The sequence below is a fragment of the Cyrtonyx montezumae genome, unplaced genomic scaffold, assembly GCF_038088225.1.
Source record: "Cyrtonyx montezumae isolate F1298 unplaced genomic scaffold, pur_monq_1.0 scaffold_1, whole genome shotgun sequence".
In the NCBI taxonomy this organism is placed as follows: Eukaryota; Metazoa; Chordata; class Aves; order Galliformes; family Odontophoridae; genus Cyrtonyx; species Cyrtonyx montezumae.
This window is the reverse complement of record NW_027071825.1, coordinates 837411-854737: the sequence shown is the minus strand read 5'-3', so window position 1 is coordinate 854737 and position 17327 is coordinate 837411. Positions and strand designations below refer to the sequence as shown.

The 17327-nt window shown below is 45.6% G+C and overlaps 1 protein-coding gene across 1 annotated transcript; it reads left to right on the top strand.

The window, feature by feature from the left end:
* Nucleotides 1–729: 729 nt before the first annotated feature.
* On the top strand, nt 730–16451 carry CTH (cystathionine gamma-lyase). The gene is made up of 12 exons (XM_065737658.1): nt 730–921; nt 3742–3823; nt 4336–4431; nt 6312–6421; nt 7833–7964; nt 9855–9912; nt 10816–10893; nt 11544–11696; nt 11929–12050; nt 13062–13114; nt 15007–15145; nt 15831–16451. Exons 1-12 carry the CDS (start codon nt 772–774, stop codon nt 15855–15857), a joined length of 1200 nt encoding a protein of 399 aa, XP_065593730.1. The 5' UTR covers nt 730–771; the 3' UTR covers nt 15858–16451.
* Nucleotides 16452–17327: the final 876 nt, after the last annotated feature.

Genomic DNA, 17327 nt, shown 5'->3' with positions numbered 1-17327 from the left:
CATCGTAGCCTCCACGACTGTCTCTGTGAAGTAGTAATTCTCTTTTCTGTTGGGCCCGTGCTGTCCTGAAGCACCTCAGAAATGCCTGCATCTCCCTGCTAAAAAGGAAGAAAAGCATGAGTGCTTTTCTCATGTTTCCCAGACAAACCCATGGGGCTGATCCATCTGCAGAGTTCCTTTATGTATTTACTCAGCAAAGCGCTTTGTGCCCACAGATGGGGCTTATGAGGATGAGGGCCTGGCTCTGTGAAAGCAGTAACATCCCAAGGCTGTATTCCAGGAACAGCCACAGAAGACTCTAAATCTACCTCAGCTTCTATAAAAATAAATATTTTGAGCCCAGGTTGGAGTGTAAGAGAAGCTGTCTTTAACCAGAAGCACTGCACTTTGGGCTGTGTGAGCTCAGCTGGGCACAGCAGCCAAAGCTGGGGCTGCTCTGAGGTGCTGCCATACCCCAGAACTGCCTGGGGCTCAGCGGACCCCTCGCTGGGGCAGCACGACACGTGTCCCCCATTGCACGCGGTGCTACGTGAGGAATGCGGGGGGGGCGGCACAGAGGCCAAGCGGGGCTGCAGCGCCCGGCCCAGGCCCAGGCCGAGCGCAGCCCAGCTCCGCGTCCCCGCCCCGGGGCGAGGGCGCTGCCCGGCGGCTCCGAGCCAATGCGGGGCGGCGGTGAGGCCCCTCCCGCGCCGTGCCCCCGGGCGGAGCGGCGGCCGTAAAGGGGCGTGTGCGGCCGCGCGGGGCCGGAGCGGAGCGGAGCGGAGCGCGGCCATGGAGCGGGGTTACCTGGCGCCCTTCGCGCACTTCGGCACGCAGGCCATCCATGCCGGGCAGGAGCCCGAGCAGTGGCACTCGGGCGCTTTGGTGCCGCCCGTGTCGCTCTCCACCACGTTCAAGCAGCAGGCGCCCGGCCAGCATGCGGTGAGTGCGGGCGGGGGCGGAACGTCGCCCCGGGGAGATCTGTGCCGGGCTCCGCGCCGCGCTCAGCCCGGGGACGGCGGTTTCATCAGCCGGGACGGGACGGGCCGCCCTCTGCCGGGCTTGGAGCCGCGAGCCGTGTGGGGGGCAGCCGGGGTGGGGCCCTGCTCGGTGTGGGGCACGCTGCTGCGTGTCCTGAGATGCAGCGTGCTGTGCCATGTGCCGTGCCACGTGCACATCTCGGGCTTAGAAATGGAATCGTCAGTATCGTCGGTGGGGTAACGGTGCACTGGAGCTGCACGCAGAGGCGGTGGGGTCTCCTTCTGTGCAGACGTCCCAGCCCCGCCTGGACGCCGAGCTGTGCACCCTGGGCTGGGAGCTGCTTTGGCAGGGGGTTGGACAGAGGTTGGAAGGGACCTGTAGAGCTCACCGAGTCCAACCCCTTGGATCAGCGAGTTAACCTTGTATCTTTAGATATCTAGTCCCCAGATACTAGCATCATAGGATGGCCTGGGTTGAAAAGGACCTCAAAGATCATCAATTTCAACCCCCTGCCATGGGCGTGGTCACCAAGCACTAGAGCAGGCTGCCCAGTGCCACATCCAGCCTGGCCTTGAGCCCCTCCAGGGATAGGGCTCCCACAGCCTCTCTGGGCAGCCTGTTCCAGTGCATCACTGCTCTCTGAGTGAAAAACTTCCTCTTAACATCTAACTGAAATCTCCCCTATCTTAGTTTAAAACCATTCCCCTTTGTCCTATTGCTATCAACCCATGTAAACAGTGTCGTCGTCGTCCCCCCCCTCCCTCGTGTTTATACACTTCCTTCAAGTATTGGAAGGCCACAATGAGGTCTCCCCGGGCCCTTATCTTCTCCAAGCTCAACAAGCCCAGTTCCTTCAACCTTTCCTCATAGGAGAGGTGCTCCAGCCCTGTGAGCATCTTAGTAGCCCTCCTCTGGACCCGTTCCAAGAGCTCTGCATCTTTCTTGTGCAGGGGGCCCCAGGCCTGGATGCAGTACTCCACGTGAGGTTTCTGATGGCCACAATGCCATCATCAGGGAAGTAACACCAATTCACAGCTCACAAAGCAGTTTTTGTTCCAGACCCCAGGGCAGGATGTCACACTTTGATGCTTGGGCAGTTGGAATTTGCCTTGTGATCTCTGATGCCATGTGGAATCACTCAAGCAGAGTGCCACTGTGGGTAGTTAGGAGTAGGTGCTGAAGGTCAAGGGGGAAGTCATGCAGTGCTGTGCCTGTGTACAGAAAGCTCCGCAAGATGCCTAAATGTGAATTGTCATTAACAGAATTCCTGTATGCATGCAAACACCAAGATGGCCTGCCAGATTCCTGGGGCATCAGTGCAGTTGTTCTTGTAGTTGTTTTTTTTGTCATTATTCATATAAAGGTGTTGTGCAGAAGCGTAGACCTTGGCACGATCCTGTGCCAGGAAAACATTTGAGCTTCTGAGAACTTTGTATCTGGAGCAGATGGGCTCTTGCTGGTGCCCTATTGCACCCTACCAGTGGATTGTTGTGAAGACAGGGTGTGCCATTCTGGTAGGGACGGTGTCCCAGCAAACAGTCCTCCATTGGTGTTCTCCTATGGACCATCCTCAGGTGAGGGATGTCCACCACAGGCTCAGAAGACACTTTGGAGTCATTTCATTTGTGGTCTCGAGTGCTTAAGCACTTCCGTCAGCCGCTCAGGTGATTGCAAGTTGTCATCATCATTCCAGTGTTATTTCATGGGTATGTGATCAAGCTCAGACTACACGATTTTGGGTCTGGCAGGCACAGGCTGCTTCCTGTGGAGTCACTGCAGTGGAGGGTGTTTGTCCTTCTTTAGGCTGGGCCCTAAGCATCCCAGTGCAGTTTGGGGTGAATAATTTGCTTTCAGGTTCATTAACTCTAAACAATGTGATTAGCATTTGCTTGGATAATCGCTACAACAAGGCAAGTAATCAGAGAGCAGTGTTGCTGTCTAGAACAAAGCTCCTTCAAATAACAGGGGAGTTTTTTTCCTGTAAGTTCTTTACTGATTGGGATGCAGCCTGCGTCTAGCCAGTCAGCAGTGTCTTAATTTTTAATCTTATAATCTTAGATTTTTATTAATTAAAGCTTTAGTTTTAAGTTGCCCAACATTTGAACCTCTGAGCCATAAAGCACAGTGGGCTTCTTGCTCCAGGGGCACTTAGCACAGACTGTGTCAGTATCTTTTCAGTATCTCTAGGGGCTGTAAGAAAGAAGGGGACAGTCTCTTGAGTAGGATCCCTTGTGATAGGACAGGGGGAAGTGGCATCACACTGAAAGAGATTTATCCTAGATATAGGCAAGGAGTTCTTCATGCTAAGGGCAGTGAGGCACTGGCACAGAGTGCCCAGAGAGGTGGTGGTGCCCAATTCCAGCCAAGGTCAGGGGACAGAGTCTGAGCACCTGATGGAGCTGTGGTGTCTCTTTGCATTGCAGGGAGTGGGACCAGGTGGCCTTCAAAGAGTTCTTCCAACTCAAACAGTTCTAAGGCTCTATGATTCTATGAAAGTTTGCACTGTCTTAAGTTCATGTGAAGCTCACGTGAATGTCTTGTCATGGCTTGCAGGAGTTTAACAGCAAGTAGAAACTTACAAGGTAGGAAGGATGGATCCCAGTGGATGCTGTGTGAGCAGCTTGGCCCAGCCAGAAAGGCAGCCTGCTGTCGCTGGAGATGGATGGGTGACCTCGGTGCTGAGAGTGATGACTTGTTAAGAAAACCAGCAGCATTATTGTCATTGTCCAGAATGTTCTCACTGCTTTCTCTGAAGTTAAATTTGATTCTTCCTTGTAACAGGGCTATGATTACAGCCGGTGTGGAAACCCTACCCGGACCTGCCTGGAGAAGGCTGTGGCAGTGCTGGATGGAGCGAAATACAGTAAGCAAATTCATGCTCTCCTTGAGCAGGTTGGCAGCACGTGCATCTTGTGATGTGTATTCACAGTAGCTGTAACCTGGGGAGATGAGGACACTGGGCTGCCACCAGCAGCAGGGCAGCAAGGCTCGCACAGTGATGGCTGGCGGTGGGCAGAGCTGCTTTGCACTTCACCCCAAGGGCAGCCCGGCTCGGTCTCCAGTCCTTGTATAAAGCCTTTGCTGCTTCTTGCTGGTTTTTTGTGCCTAACATGTGTCCTGTTATGAACTCATCCTTGTATCACAGCAGTGAATTTGGTGATGTGAGGGTGGGCTGGGCAGCAGCTGTTGCAGTGCTCATGGAGGGTCACACCTTGTATGACACTTCTTGTGACGCTGCTTAGAGAGGGAGGTAGCATAGGTGAGAGTGACAGAACAGGTTCACTTTAAAAGCAAAGTAAAGAAAGCAAAGGCAAGTTTGACAGGTTTGTATCTTATTAAAATGTGATTTCTCTGCCCCTATTTTCTGTTTTTTAGGTTTGGCCTATGCTTCTGGCTTAGCTGCTACTGTGAATATTACTCACCTGTTAAAGGCAGGAGATACAATTATCTGTATGGATGATGTCTATGGAGGTAAGTAATGTACAAGTGTGACTTTAATTGTCACTCCTGATTAAATGCATCTACTTGTGTTTCTCCTGAACCTTCTGAATTTAACTTTTCTTCAAAGCTCTTTCACTCCATGAGAAGGCAGAATACTCTGAGTTTGGATTCTGACACCTCTGTTGTCATCTTCCCTGATCACACTATTTGTATCTACTACAGCTGTGTCTTCTGAATGCAGTCCACTATTAGGCTGTGAGCTTACATAAGCTCTTTGAACCAGGTGCCTTCCCTGCTAGCTTTCCTGTGCGTTGTACCTCAAGTATGGGCTTGAGTTGAGAATCCTTCTTGATTAGGATAGCAGCTGTGTGTGTGTTAAATCAACTGAGCTCACAGTATTCCATATGTATACACTCAAAGGCTCACAACAGCCACGCTGAAAAATACATTGCTTGGGATGTGTTCAAGAGATACTGAGTTCTGGGATGTGTGAGGAGGAACTGTAGGTAGCTGATATCTCTGAATTTTAGCCACAAATAGAACTTCTTAGGAGGGCTGCTTTCAGTGGAACTGCTCATCAAAGGGTTCTTGCAGTCCATTGTTATTAAAAGTGTGTAAGACTACTGCAAAGCAACTCTTCTGTGGGTTGTGTTTGTGGAGTTTACAGCCTGTGTGACAATTTTCTATGGTTCCTACAACATGAGAGAACATACTGTATCTTTTATTGTAGAAATACGAATATTTTCTGGAGGAACAAAATAACTCATGTGGTGTTCAGATAGAATCAAATCCTGCACGTCCTATGCTGCCATTAGAAAATGGCAGCTGCCCTCTTGTCATAAGTGAATAAATATTAAATAACCTTGGCAGAAGACCCAAAGAATTAATTTTTAACCCAAGTGTTCAATATGTTATATGTCTAGTGTTTAGTTGTCTGCCTGAGGGTGGGAATGCCATACAGAGGGATCTGGGCAGGCTGAGGACAGTGTTTGGGCTGCAGCACCATCTGGGCTGCCCAGGATGGGGGTCACTGTCCCTGGGGGTCTCCCAGAGCCGTGGGGGTGTGGCACTGAGGGATGTGGGCATGGGTGGGTGGGCTGGGAGTGGATTGGAAATCTCAGAGGGTTTTTCCAGCCTGAACAGTCCTGTGATCAGGTAGTTGCTTCAGTGTTTTGCTTTAAATTTTCCACTGAAGGGGTTTGAAGACATGAAGGAGAAATCTTTTTTTTTTTTTTCTTTTCTGTTCCTTATTACATGATTGTTTAACGGGATGATAAGAAAACAGCAGCTGGCATCTTCTCCTTGATTATTCTCCCAGGTTTTTTATTAAACTTCTTAAATAGAAGGAAGACCTTGAAAGTGGAAGGTGGAAGAAATTTACTGTAACCAGGGTAGGGAAAAGGTGATATTAAAACCTGGAACAGTGCATAGCAGAGTGCTGGGAGAAAAGTGAGAAGCAGGCAAACTGAACAGGGCTGTAGATCATAGTTGTCCACTGAATGTTTGTGATTGAACCATGCATGTAGATCCATTCTTTGATGCAGAAGAAGAGGAGCACCAGGCAGAAATACCACGTGCAGTGTGTTCCAGGGGAGCGAGGTTCAGTGGGAGGAGGCAGGCAGCCCAGGAGTGACCATTGAGCACGTTTTGGGCTCCAGCAGAACTGTTTCATTTTCCAATTAAAGTACTTCTTAATGAGAAGGTGGAATCACAGGTTCTTAACTTTTCCATGATGTTTAAAAACACAGCAATCTTTAGACTTCTGAGAAATAAAAATGTACCGATCTGCCCTTTGTAGTGCACAGCATAGAAGCATGCAGCCTTGACTTCCATGGGTGCATGCAGGAGGTTGGAGGTCAGTGAAGGAAGCTTCCTAAGGTTGTTTGACTCTGTCTTTCCTTTTTCTAAAGGTACAAACAGATACTTCCAGAAAATAGCCATGGAAATGGGTTTGAATGTCATTTTTGTTGACTGTACAAAATTGAAATGCCTGGAAGATGCAATTACACCTGAGACCAAGGTAGGGGAGAGAGAAATTGCTGAGCTTACATGCTTTATGTCTTTAAATAATTTTATTCATACTACTGCTATACTGGGTATCTGTGGCAAGGTTTTGGAGGTGGAGAGGGCTCAGGAGTGGTCTCTGTGGGAAGAGGTTTGGGCACAGCTGCGGTGGGATCACCACGGTGCAAAGCTGAGCCCAGCACTGAGGTTGGTAGTACCTATAAAAACACATTTAAAGAGGATAGGGCCACTCGGGGGAGAGAAGGGGGGGGGGGGGGAAATAGAATAAGAAACAACAGAGACCCCCCAAGATCAAAGCAGGACAGAGGAGTGGGAGGAGGTGCTCTGTGGCACAAAGGAGAGAAGTTGCCCTTTGGAGGGTGGGGAGGAAAGGAGTTTAATTGTCAGTAAGTTGAATTAGCTTTCCCCAAGTTGCCCATGGTAGCAGTTGGAGGTTGGTCTGCCTGTCATGAGCTGTGAACATTCTCATTGACATTCTCATTGAAGTCCTAGGAGGAAGGGGTGAGTGGCTGAGTGTCTCTCCGTTTCCTAGGCTGAGAGTGCAGGGACTGTAGTGCCCTATGGTGGGCTGTTATTTACTGTATAAAATAAAACAAATGCAGTGCCTAGACCTTCTGATGTCTCCAGGAAGAACTGAAAAGTAGGGCAATTTCCAAGTACTTCAGGATTAGAAATAGGAGAACATCTTTAATCAAGAAAGGCTTGTTCAGATAAATGTGTTATCTCCTCCTGTTTTGCAGGAGAAAAGTTTTCTAACACTTGTATTCCTGTTGGAAGTCCAGGTGGCTTTTTTTTTTTTTTAGTTTTCTGGGGGTGGGGAAATAGTTAGTGATGTTGTGACCATTATATGAAAATGGATAAGCAGTGCTTTGGAACAGCAGCAGTTCCTCTTGGGCTCAAAGGTTTTCTTCTGGTTGTGCCAGGTGTTCTTCTGATGTGATGTGCTTACATTTTCAAAGGGTTTGGTGCTCTCCTCATGTGTCAGTTCTTCTTAGGGAAGATGCTGTCTCTCCCAAGAAGTCTGTCCTTTCTTTAGTAATCACACCTGGTCTTCACTCTGCAAACCTGCATCAGGAGCTGGCACTGCACAAGATAACCTTTAAAAGCACTTACAACTTCTGAATTGATTCTTAAAATACATACATAGTATTTGTGATGGTAGAACTGATAATAATAGAATTGTCCTAAGTGATCTCACCATTTAACATCACCATCTGTAGCAGTACCTTGTGTTTACTTATAAAGAGAGAGGCCTAGATATTCTCCTTTGGTAGATTTCTAGATAGGTACCTTTAAGAATATTTAAAAGACAGGAAAGGTTTGCTTTAGGCACTGTGTTGTGCATGTCTTGTCACCAGCATCATAGTACCTCTGAAGAGGTGTTTTATATTGTTGAATTACTGCAGCTTGTTTGGATCGAAACGCCCACCAACCCCACGCTGAAGGTCATTGATATTCAGGGCTGTGCAGATGTGGTCCATAAGCATAAAGATATTCTGCTGGCAGTAGACAACAGTTTTATGTCTGCATATTTCCAGGTAAGTGCTTGCTTTCTTTGTAGTCATCCCAGCATTTCAGTGCCTTCAAAGATGCTTTTTTTTTTTAATGGAACCACTGCCAAAACTGTGCTTTTGCCATGAGCATTGTAAAATTGCCTCCTCTGTTTCCAAATGCAAGCAATGCACTTTATAAACTAGCAGAGACAGCAAACAGAATATTTTACAGCTAGCTGTGTACCAGCATGGCACCAATAAAACCAGCATAGCTCACAGGTTAATAAGCATACTTATGCAATAAGGAAAGTAAGCTGAACCTTTGGGTTGAAGGCTTCTCACTCATTTGAAAGTCTTGTGCTTTGTAGATCTAACTGCTGGGAATCCTGGCAGACCGATTGAAAAGTGTACTGTATTCCACCCTTGCCTTTTTTTCCTCAGTTCTTTTGCATTTAAACATTATAACTGTCTTTCAGGTGTTACAGTTAACTGTTCATCAATATTTTGATGAACAGGTGGCTTAGGTTTGTGTTTTTTTGACCTTGGAGACACGTACAACTTTTCTGCTTTTATAACTAGAATATGGAAAGTAATGGCAGTTTTACAACTCTAAAACTGCTTCTAAACAATGAACTTCAAAGTCTTGTTCATCTTAACGTGGGCTAGAAGTATCCCCATGTATTTCCCTGGAGACAAAACTAATCCCTTGTGTTTTAGGTCTAAAGAAAACTTCTTTTTGACTGTAAGCAGGAAAGGTGTGTCTTGGTTTTCTTTCTTTCTTTTTTTTTATTAAGGACACTCAGATCATTATAAATTGAGAACTCTACAGGAGGTGTTAATGCTTGACTAGAGCAGCTCTTGAGCTTCTCTTGCATATACCAAAGATTGTTTTTTTCCCTTTTATTTATTTTACTGTTGAAAGCTGTGTTTGAAAGGAGAAATGTCAGCATCTGTGTGTGTGAGCTAGTTAATGTATATTTTATTGGATTGGTCCTAAGAGAGTCAGCAATGATTAAACCCAGTAAGCATAATAGGTAATGTCTTTAAACTCCTCCAGGCTCCTGTTGAGACAGTGTAGTAAGAAAATCATAATTTTAGAGTGATTTATATAGTAATATTGAGTATAAAAGGCACTGATGTTTATGCTACTGTTCTCTTGGCTGCGCAATGGGAATGCACATTATCCTGGAGTAGTCTTACGTGCTTGAGCTGACAGCAGCACTCTTTTATTCTAAATCTGCTTGCTTTATCACCTTTTAATGTATTAGTGCTCTCCAGTCTTTATAATCTGTTTATATTACGTGCAAAGTCCTTTACTTGGGGACTAATTAAAAAAAAAGTTAATAACTTCTTGCCCAACGTAGTGTTGGTTTGCCTCCGTCCTGGAGGAGGCTCCTGGGCAGGGAGAGGGTGCACCAGGGAGGGGAGCCCTGGCAGACAGCGCCCTCTGTGCTTTCCTCAGGTGTCCAGCTGTCCCTCCAGTGCAGTGGCAGCAATGTGGGTCTCTGGAGAACTGAGAAAAGTTCCTCTTAGCGTGGAGGCCTTCCTTTCCTGAGGAGATATGCTTGAGGCAGTGTGACAGCCCTGCCTCAGCTAAGGAGTATAACTTTCCTAAGTATGATCTTGTGGAGTATGGAAGATACACTTGTTTCATTCAGATTTTTCTCATTTCTCACTGAAACCAATGGGAATTAGAGTGGTGCTTTCAAATCATGACTTAGTGTGGGTTCTTGTGTGTTTTCCTGGGGCTTTCCTGTACATCTGTTTTCTATCCTTCTTTGCTCTCACTTTTGTTTTTTTGTTTCTTTTGTTTTGTTTTTCTCTTCATTTCTCTTGTAACTTTTAGTTCTTGATCACAGTGTTTCTGGACAGCTTGGATGGAACCAGAGTGCAAAAATAACTTCAATCAAATCTATTGTTTTCCTTTCTTTTTAGCGTCCTCTGTCGCTGGGGGCTGACATCTGTATGTATTCTGCAACCAAGTACATGAACGGTGAGTGCTTGGGTTCAACACAACTCGGGCTGTTGCATAAAAGCCATTTAAAAGCTACTGGAGAGCCTTTCTGCTCTCACCTCTTGAACCCCTTCCATGTCTCATGGATACTTTTAAACTCCTTTTGCCACAGATAAGTCCATAGGTAGTAACTGTTGCCAACTTGCTGCTACTAGCACCAATAAGCAAACACGGCTTGCATGGGGATGGAGCCCAGATGGTTTGCTTTAATGAGAAGAGCAGATACACGAGATCAGAGCCTATTTTTCAAACTGTCTCCTTTTAAGTTCAGCTGGTCTTACAGTGTCCCAGATGGAACAGTCTTGATCAAGGGCAAGCCAAAAGTGGCTTTTGGAAATGCACCATACACACACACACTGAGTCATAAAACCAAATGTGAGACTTCAGTACGAGGTAGCTGCTGGAAATGATACTGAAGTTCAAGGCAGGTTTTATGTGGCAGTGCTGGAGCCTGTTCAGAAGCACATTTGTTGTGTTGTTTCCCAAACAATTCAGACTAAGAGCTAGCCCAGCTGTGACAGCTGCTCTGTAAGCACGTCTGCTTGTGGTGCAGATTGAAGTGGAAGTTTTCTGCTTGGCTGCTGCTCCGTGGATGCTTGTTGGTGGCTGGACGAAGTCCTGCTTCCTGGCAGCTCACTGCAGCACCGCTGGTGGGGACCTGGGGCACGAGCACGGTGTGCATCAGAGCGCGTTGCTGACCCTCACTTGTGACCATGTGGAAATCTGCTTATATTCCATGTGAGGGTACAGCAAGGGCAGCTGTAGTGGGGAGAAGGAGCTCAGTGTCTTGCCAAAAATTGCTGAGACTGAGAAAAGAGGGGGTTTATGGAGAACCCTGGGGTAAATGTGGCTAACTTTCTTCTCATGTTGTTGCATTTTTAGGGCACAGCGATGTTGTCATGGGGCTCGTTTCAGTAAATCGTGATGATCTGTATGAAAAGCTCAATTTCTTACAAGGCTGTAAGTAGTAAAGATAGGAAATACCTTTAAATATGTTGTATTTTGATGTAACAGCTCATGCTAGCAGGCACGAGGCATGTACACGAGTATGTGTTGCATCCAAAAAGCATCAGATGCAGAGCAGCTCAAATCCTTCCCATGTGCAGTGCCTGTTACATGGGGCATGGGTCTTTACCAGGTCTCTTCAGGTTAGGCTTAAACCTATGGCAGAAAGAGCACAAGCTTTTCCTAGATTTACCTGACTTCGCTCACAAAAAGGTTTACAAACCTTAACATATTTAGTTAATTTCATCTAATTCATGCTAATCACATTTGATTTTTTTTAAACTCACACATCAGAGGATAATTCTAATTATTTTCTGCCTCTTAATTGAAATAGACTTCTGTGTAGTGTCATCTGTACAACAGAAGGAGTAAAGGTTCATTGAACCTAATAAATTTCACGCGTGAGTCTTCAGCGTGTTAATTTATCTCACTAATTGGCTTCCTATGTATGTGAAACGAGGACAGCAGATCCTGTCAGATGTCTTTACTCTTGTCGTGTTGTAACTTAAGAAATCTGGGAAATTAGGATTGTAGTTCCACTGGAAAACAACAACAACAACAAACCCCTCTTTGTTTCACACATAGTTCTGCTTCCATCTCTGCAGCTCTTGGAGCCATTCCGTCTCCCTTTGACTGCTACCTGTGCAACCGGGGCTTGAAGACTCTGCGGCTGAGGATGAATCAGCACTTCCACAATGCTTTGGCTGTGGGTCGATTTCTTGAGTCAAATCCCCGAGTGGAGAAGGTCATTTACCCTGGTAGGTTGGCAGGACTGCGGAGCGGGTGGTGTCCTGGAGCGAGGCAGGGCTTGGGTGCTGTGCTTCTACGTGCTGCTTGTGTGGCCCTCGTGTTTGATGGCTCTTGGTTGGGTGTTTCAGCAATGGGTTTTACATTCCTTCCCATCAGAAGGATGTTTTATGTAGTTCAGGGTGAGCTGCTGTACTCTTGGATGTGATGTAATTGACTGACAGCAGCTTCTTCGCTTTTCAGGATTGCCTTCTCACCCGCAGCACGAGCTGGTCAAGAAGCAGTGCTCTGGCTGTTCTGGGATGCTATCCTTTTACATTAAAGGAAATCTCAAACATGCTACTGCCTTTCTGAAGAGTATAAAGGTAAATGATGGTAAATACATGCTACCGTAAAGTGAACTGAGCCTGTCCTTCTGAGTGTGGTGATGGAAGCGAGGGTTTCTTCTTGGGGTGGGGAGAGTCTTCCTCTGTACTTTTAAAGCTCCTAATTTATTTTGGGTGTAACCATCTCTAAATAATAGATTGTGCATAAATTAGACACTAATGAGAGGGAAGAAAAGGATACTTCAGCTCATTTTGAGGTGTCTGTTTACGCAGCATGAGGTAAGGTCAGCCCAGGCACGGCTTCTAACCAAGAGCTGGCCTTTTGTAATTGCCCCCAGTATTTGAAGGCGGAGAAGTGGCTGGTGTAATACTGCTGTCATGTTTCAAAGCACTTGGCAGGCTGTTTTTCAAAACACTAAATGAACCTTCAGACACAAGGAATGAGTAGAAAAAACACTGCAGCCTTACGGGAAGAATCTTAATTTCTGACCCTGCTCCCTACCATCAAATCTGCCAGCTTGGAAAGCCTAGGTGTTACATGTGAAAGTAAGTGTGTGGTGCTGGTGTTGGAAGAAGAATATGTAAGGACAGGTTATCACCACTTAAACCTTAATGGAAATTTTTTTTGGATGCTAGTTTGGCTTTGTTGAGGCAGCCTGCTGTATCCTTCCTTGGAGCAGAATGAATGCTCTTGGTGCCCAGGCAGGCTCCGTGCCCTAATGTTGTTTATTTTCCCTTCTCTTCTCCTGGCTGTGCAGGGACTAATCCCAAGTTAACATTTGCTCAGCATGGGCATATTTCATTTTTGTGTCTGCAGTTCTTCAGAGCTGTTTTAAAGTGAAGTCTGTTTCAAATCTTAATGTCTTTTAATTACTAGAAATATATACTTTTTTCTTTATTACAGCCAATACTACTTAATTACTCTTGAAAACCCTAGGGTAAAAATGAGAAGCACTAAAAGTGGAAATTCTTTTTCCTTTCACGGTCTCTTTCTAAGCATTCATAACCTTACACTTCTTATGTTAACTTCTGTTTACTGTTTCCCTGTAGGTGTTCACACTGGCTGAGAGCCTGGGAGGATATGAAAGCTTAGCAGAGCTTCCGTAAGTCATTCCTCATCTTAACAGTCCTCAGAAAGCTCCAGAGCAACAAAAGAATTCCTGAACTATTTTTCTGGGAGTTCTGGTATACAAAGCTAAGATAGATTGTGTACAGTTGTGATCCAAGAATAGTGTGTTATGTAAGACAAGAAAAGGTGACTTCTCCAGAAATAAATGACTTCTGTGAAAATAGGAAGATAGGCCGGTGTGAGGTGGACGTGCAGAAATCTTCATTGCTGCAGGCACTGGGGTTGAGGCCTGGAAGGTTCCCCCTCCCTGCCCACGCTGTGGATGTTGGCTACAGACACTCAGGGTGGGCTTCAGCAGCTGCAGCTCTTTCCTGCTGTGGTGTTCTTCTAAAATCACCTGTTAGAAAAATCTCAACAGCAAACAGGTTGAAAGGGGAGGAAAACGTGTGCATGGTTTAAATAGCGTACGTGTCTCTGTCCTGTCGAAGCTAAGCAGTCCTGCACTGCCCCTCAGAGCTCTGCAGTGAGATGATGTGTGTGGCACCAGCTCCATTTGTTCACTTGTGGTCTCTCCATGCAAGCAAAATGGCACTGCCCACTCGTATTGAGTACACTGTCCTGAGTGGACTGTGGGGAGGGAAGAAGTATGATGCCCTTCAATGGGAGCAGAAGGGGAGCAGCCCATGGAAGCTGCCCCAGGGCAGTGCTGGGAGATGCAGCTTCTGCAGAGATGGCTCCAGGTGCTCTGCCTGTGTCTGTCTTCATGTCCTGCTCTCCTGGCTCTAGCTAGACCTGCATTTTAAATAAATATCCAAACACTTTCATCACTGCTTTGCTTTTGTTTCCGCAGAATTGCTCTGTGGTGCCACTGTCCATGGCTGGAATTTCCCACTAGCTCTTGGTTCTGTTGAACAAGTAGTTCCAGAAGCACTGTGCCTTTTGACAACGCCTTTATGCTACTGTCAGCAATACTACTGCTGATCCTTTCCATGCTTTGTGTCTTAGCTGGGAGACTCAGCCACCATTTGGTATTATAAGAATTCCAGATTTAGAATAAGTAGAAGGGAGTGGGTTTGGCTGCACTGCCTTTCCAGCTGTTAACACAAGAGGGCACATTCAGTACGCTGCTCCGGACCCAGCCTGACTGTGTGCCGAGCAGACTCGGGGGGATTTTAGTAGTACGTAGGCACCACTGTCTAGGTTAAAAGGTTACCAGTAGGACTCTTCTGTAATTAGATCATTTTACTGAAATCTGCTTTGCTGGTCAAAAAATATATGGAAATTAAGGATTAAAGATATGTTAAATCACCTCATTTTTGAATAACAGTGCATCTTTGAACACTTAAGCAGTCAAAATTACATACCTAAGCAGGTAATTGCTGGGTAGTGGATGTCAGTGGCTGAACACATGGGAAAAATTGCTAGGTCCTCTGTAGCTGGGGAGAGGAAACTCTTCCACTTGCATGGAGCAGTGTGATGTGTTATCTGAGAAGCCAGAAGTGAAAACCAGACATCAGGGGATTTCATACTGGAGACAGTACATATAAACCTTTCTCCACACACTTAAAATAGAGCTTTTAGATACTTCTGATCAGAAAATTTAAAATGTCTGGAAAGAGGAGAGCAAGTTTTTCCTCAACTTCTGTTCCAATTAAGTATCCACTTCTTACTCATTGTTATTTGGAGATGCTGTACTGAAGCTCTGGGAGATGGAAGCCACTGGCTTCACCACAGTTGACATAATGTGGAGTAATTGATGGCACAACCTCTTTCAGTCTGTGTTTATCTAGCAAGTGGCATGTAAAAGGTGTGAAGCCTTCATGGTACTGTAGGGGATGCTGGCAGATGACTGATTTGCTTGTTTGTTTGTTTTTTTTCCAGTAAAAATAACGTATCTTATTTAAAAATGCTGCTTTGTTCTTGCAGGGCTGTCATGACTCATGCTTCAGTGCCTAAAGAAGAAAGAGAAGCTCTTGGAATCAGTGATACATTAATTCGCCTGTCGATTGGTTTGGAAGATGAAGAAGATTTACTGCAAGACCTAGACCAAGCTCTGAAAGCTGCAGTAAGTCGGTTGTTAGCTCAGTGTCCTTGCTCTAAAAATAATTTCCTCTCTAATCCTCTGCCTTTCTCACTAATCACATGTGAACTCTTCCATTATTTATCCTGAATCTCAGCAATAAGTTAATGAAGTGATGCAGCAACCATCTCCTCGTTATCCTTGCTTCGCTTAACTTTTAAGTTATTCAGAAGTGTCCCTTATGGAGTGCATGGAAACCTTTGCAGCAAGGTTTGCAGTCCGTGTCGGTCACAATTCCTGTGGATTCCTGCTGCAAATGGGATGTCCTTGGAGCCTAGGCAGTGAAGACAGCTGCTGAAGTCAGCCTGAATGGAGACTCTAGGCACCAAAGCACTTAGAGGGAGTGCTTGCTCTTCCAATATGTCATGTGTGAGAGAGTGTGGTGGCACTGGGGGGTACAGTGTGAATGTGAGCTTTGCACCAGTTTTAGCAGATGCATTACTATGATATACTGAACAGACAAATGTTATTATTTTTCTCTAATTGGTGGTGTGGAATGCCAGTAACAATTAGCATCAGAAACTCCATGTGTTTCCGTCTGCATGCCAGCACAGATGAAGAAGAAAATCTAGTGCTAAAATGTACCCTATTTATGCCAAAAACCAAAAGAGGTGCCTGGTCAGTGTAGGTGCATAGCCTAATTCTCTCACATTTTTCCTTCTCATTGTAGATCCCAGACCCTAAGGCTTTGAAGTGATAACTGAAATCTGAAGTTGGAAGTTAGATGTTGAAACATCCAAAGAAGATGACACAGAAAATCACATTGCTAACGATTTTTCTTTGCTATACCTTTGAGAACTGAAATCTGTTCAATCAAACTCTGGATTCCTGGGGACTTCTTGCTTTGTGGCACCACACTCGTTATGCTCACATCTGGTTGTACATTGCTGTGCACTGTGCTATGGAGCCTGTGCTGTTCTGTGTGTCCATTTCTGCTGTGCTGTAATCCTGTCTTTGGAATTGGTGGGACAATCTCTTGTGTTTGAGAGCAGCCAGGAGACACACTCAGGAATATTGTTTAGATTCCCTCCAGGGAGATGGATGTCTCTCATTTGCCTTACTAATGCTTCAGGGGTGTTAGCTCAGTAGGGTTTATTTCTGCTAATGATCTTTAGGATGCAAAATTACTTTTTTTTTTTTCTCCTCTTTAGTAATCCACCAATTTAACCTAAATATTGCTGATAACATTTAGATTGTTGTTTTCTGATGAGGTTTTGACTGAAGCAAAATCCAATACCTGGTTAACAGTGGTAACTTTTTAAAGGTGATGATCTATCTTAGAAAAAGATAATAATAATAAAATGTAGTGCTAATTGTGCTAATGATTTGGTTTTTGGAATTAGGATCATTTTGATTAAAATACACTTTGAATTTCTCCGATACATTCTTGTTGTGATATTTGCTATACTGCTTGCACTCCGGATCAGCTGATAGAACGACCCCACTCTGCCTAAATTCCTGTATAGGAAGATGACATCATTCATGGTTTTACTTTTGTCAAGAAACAGAAATTCTGATGTGTAACTACTCACTGCTCACACTCACTTGGACAGGAGAGTGGCTCACAGAGGGCAGCTGTTTGCAGGTGAGGGGTGTGCTGCATGGAGCTGCTGCTCTGGCTTTCAGCAGGATCCGTGCTGGGCTCGGGCCCCCAGCTTTTGCAGCCAGGCCTGGGCTGTGCTTTTCTTCTCTTTCATTTTCCTAATGGGAGCTGATAGGAAACGCTGCTTGATGACTTCTCTCTCATCAGCTCTTCAAAAGCACAAAGTTTAGATGAAATGCACTCATTTGCATCTTAGCCTGAGAAGTGTAAGTTATGATTAATTCTTGGCTAACCTGTCTGGAAGGAGGGTGGGGTGTCACAGATTGCTTTTCATGGACCTCTGCAGGGCAAACACTGCTACTCAGCTGTCAGGGTATGCATAATTTTTTACCTGAAGCATAAGATATTGACATGAATCCCAAGGGAAGGACTTCAGCAAATAATTCTGTGTATATGTAACTATGGGTACAGCTTTAGAAGTATTGATCTGCTCGGGCACCTAGAAGGCAGAAACACAGCCATGGTGGATTGCTCACTCTTCCTTTTGCTCTGTATTGTTGTCTTCCAGCAGTCACAAAAGGAGATAAAGCACTCCCCTTCTTTGTTGCTTTTCATGAGAAGGAC

Bases quoted from the DNA above. Each gene is read 5' to 3' on its own strand.
- CTH (XM_065737658.1), top strand. From the start codon at position 772: ATGGAGCGGGGTTACCTGGCGCCCTTCGCGCACTTCGGCACGCAGGCC. The intron at 9,913-10,815 runs GTGAGTGCTTGG...TTGCATTTTTAG, and splicing joins TGCAACCAAGTACATGAACG to GGCACAGCGATGTTGTCATG. The intron at 12,051-13,061 runs GTAAATGATGGT...GTTTCCCTGTAG, and splicing joins CCTTTCTGAAGAGTATAAAG to GTGTTCACACTGGCTGAGAG.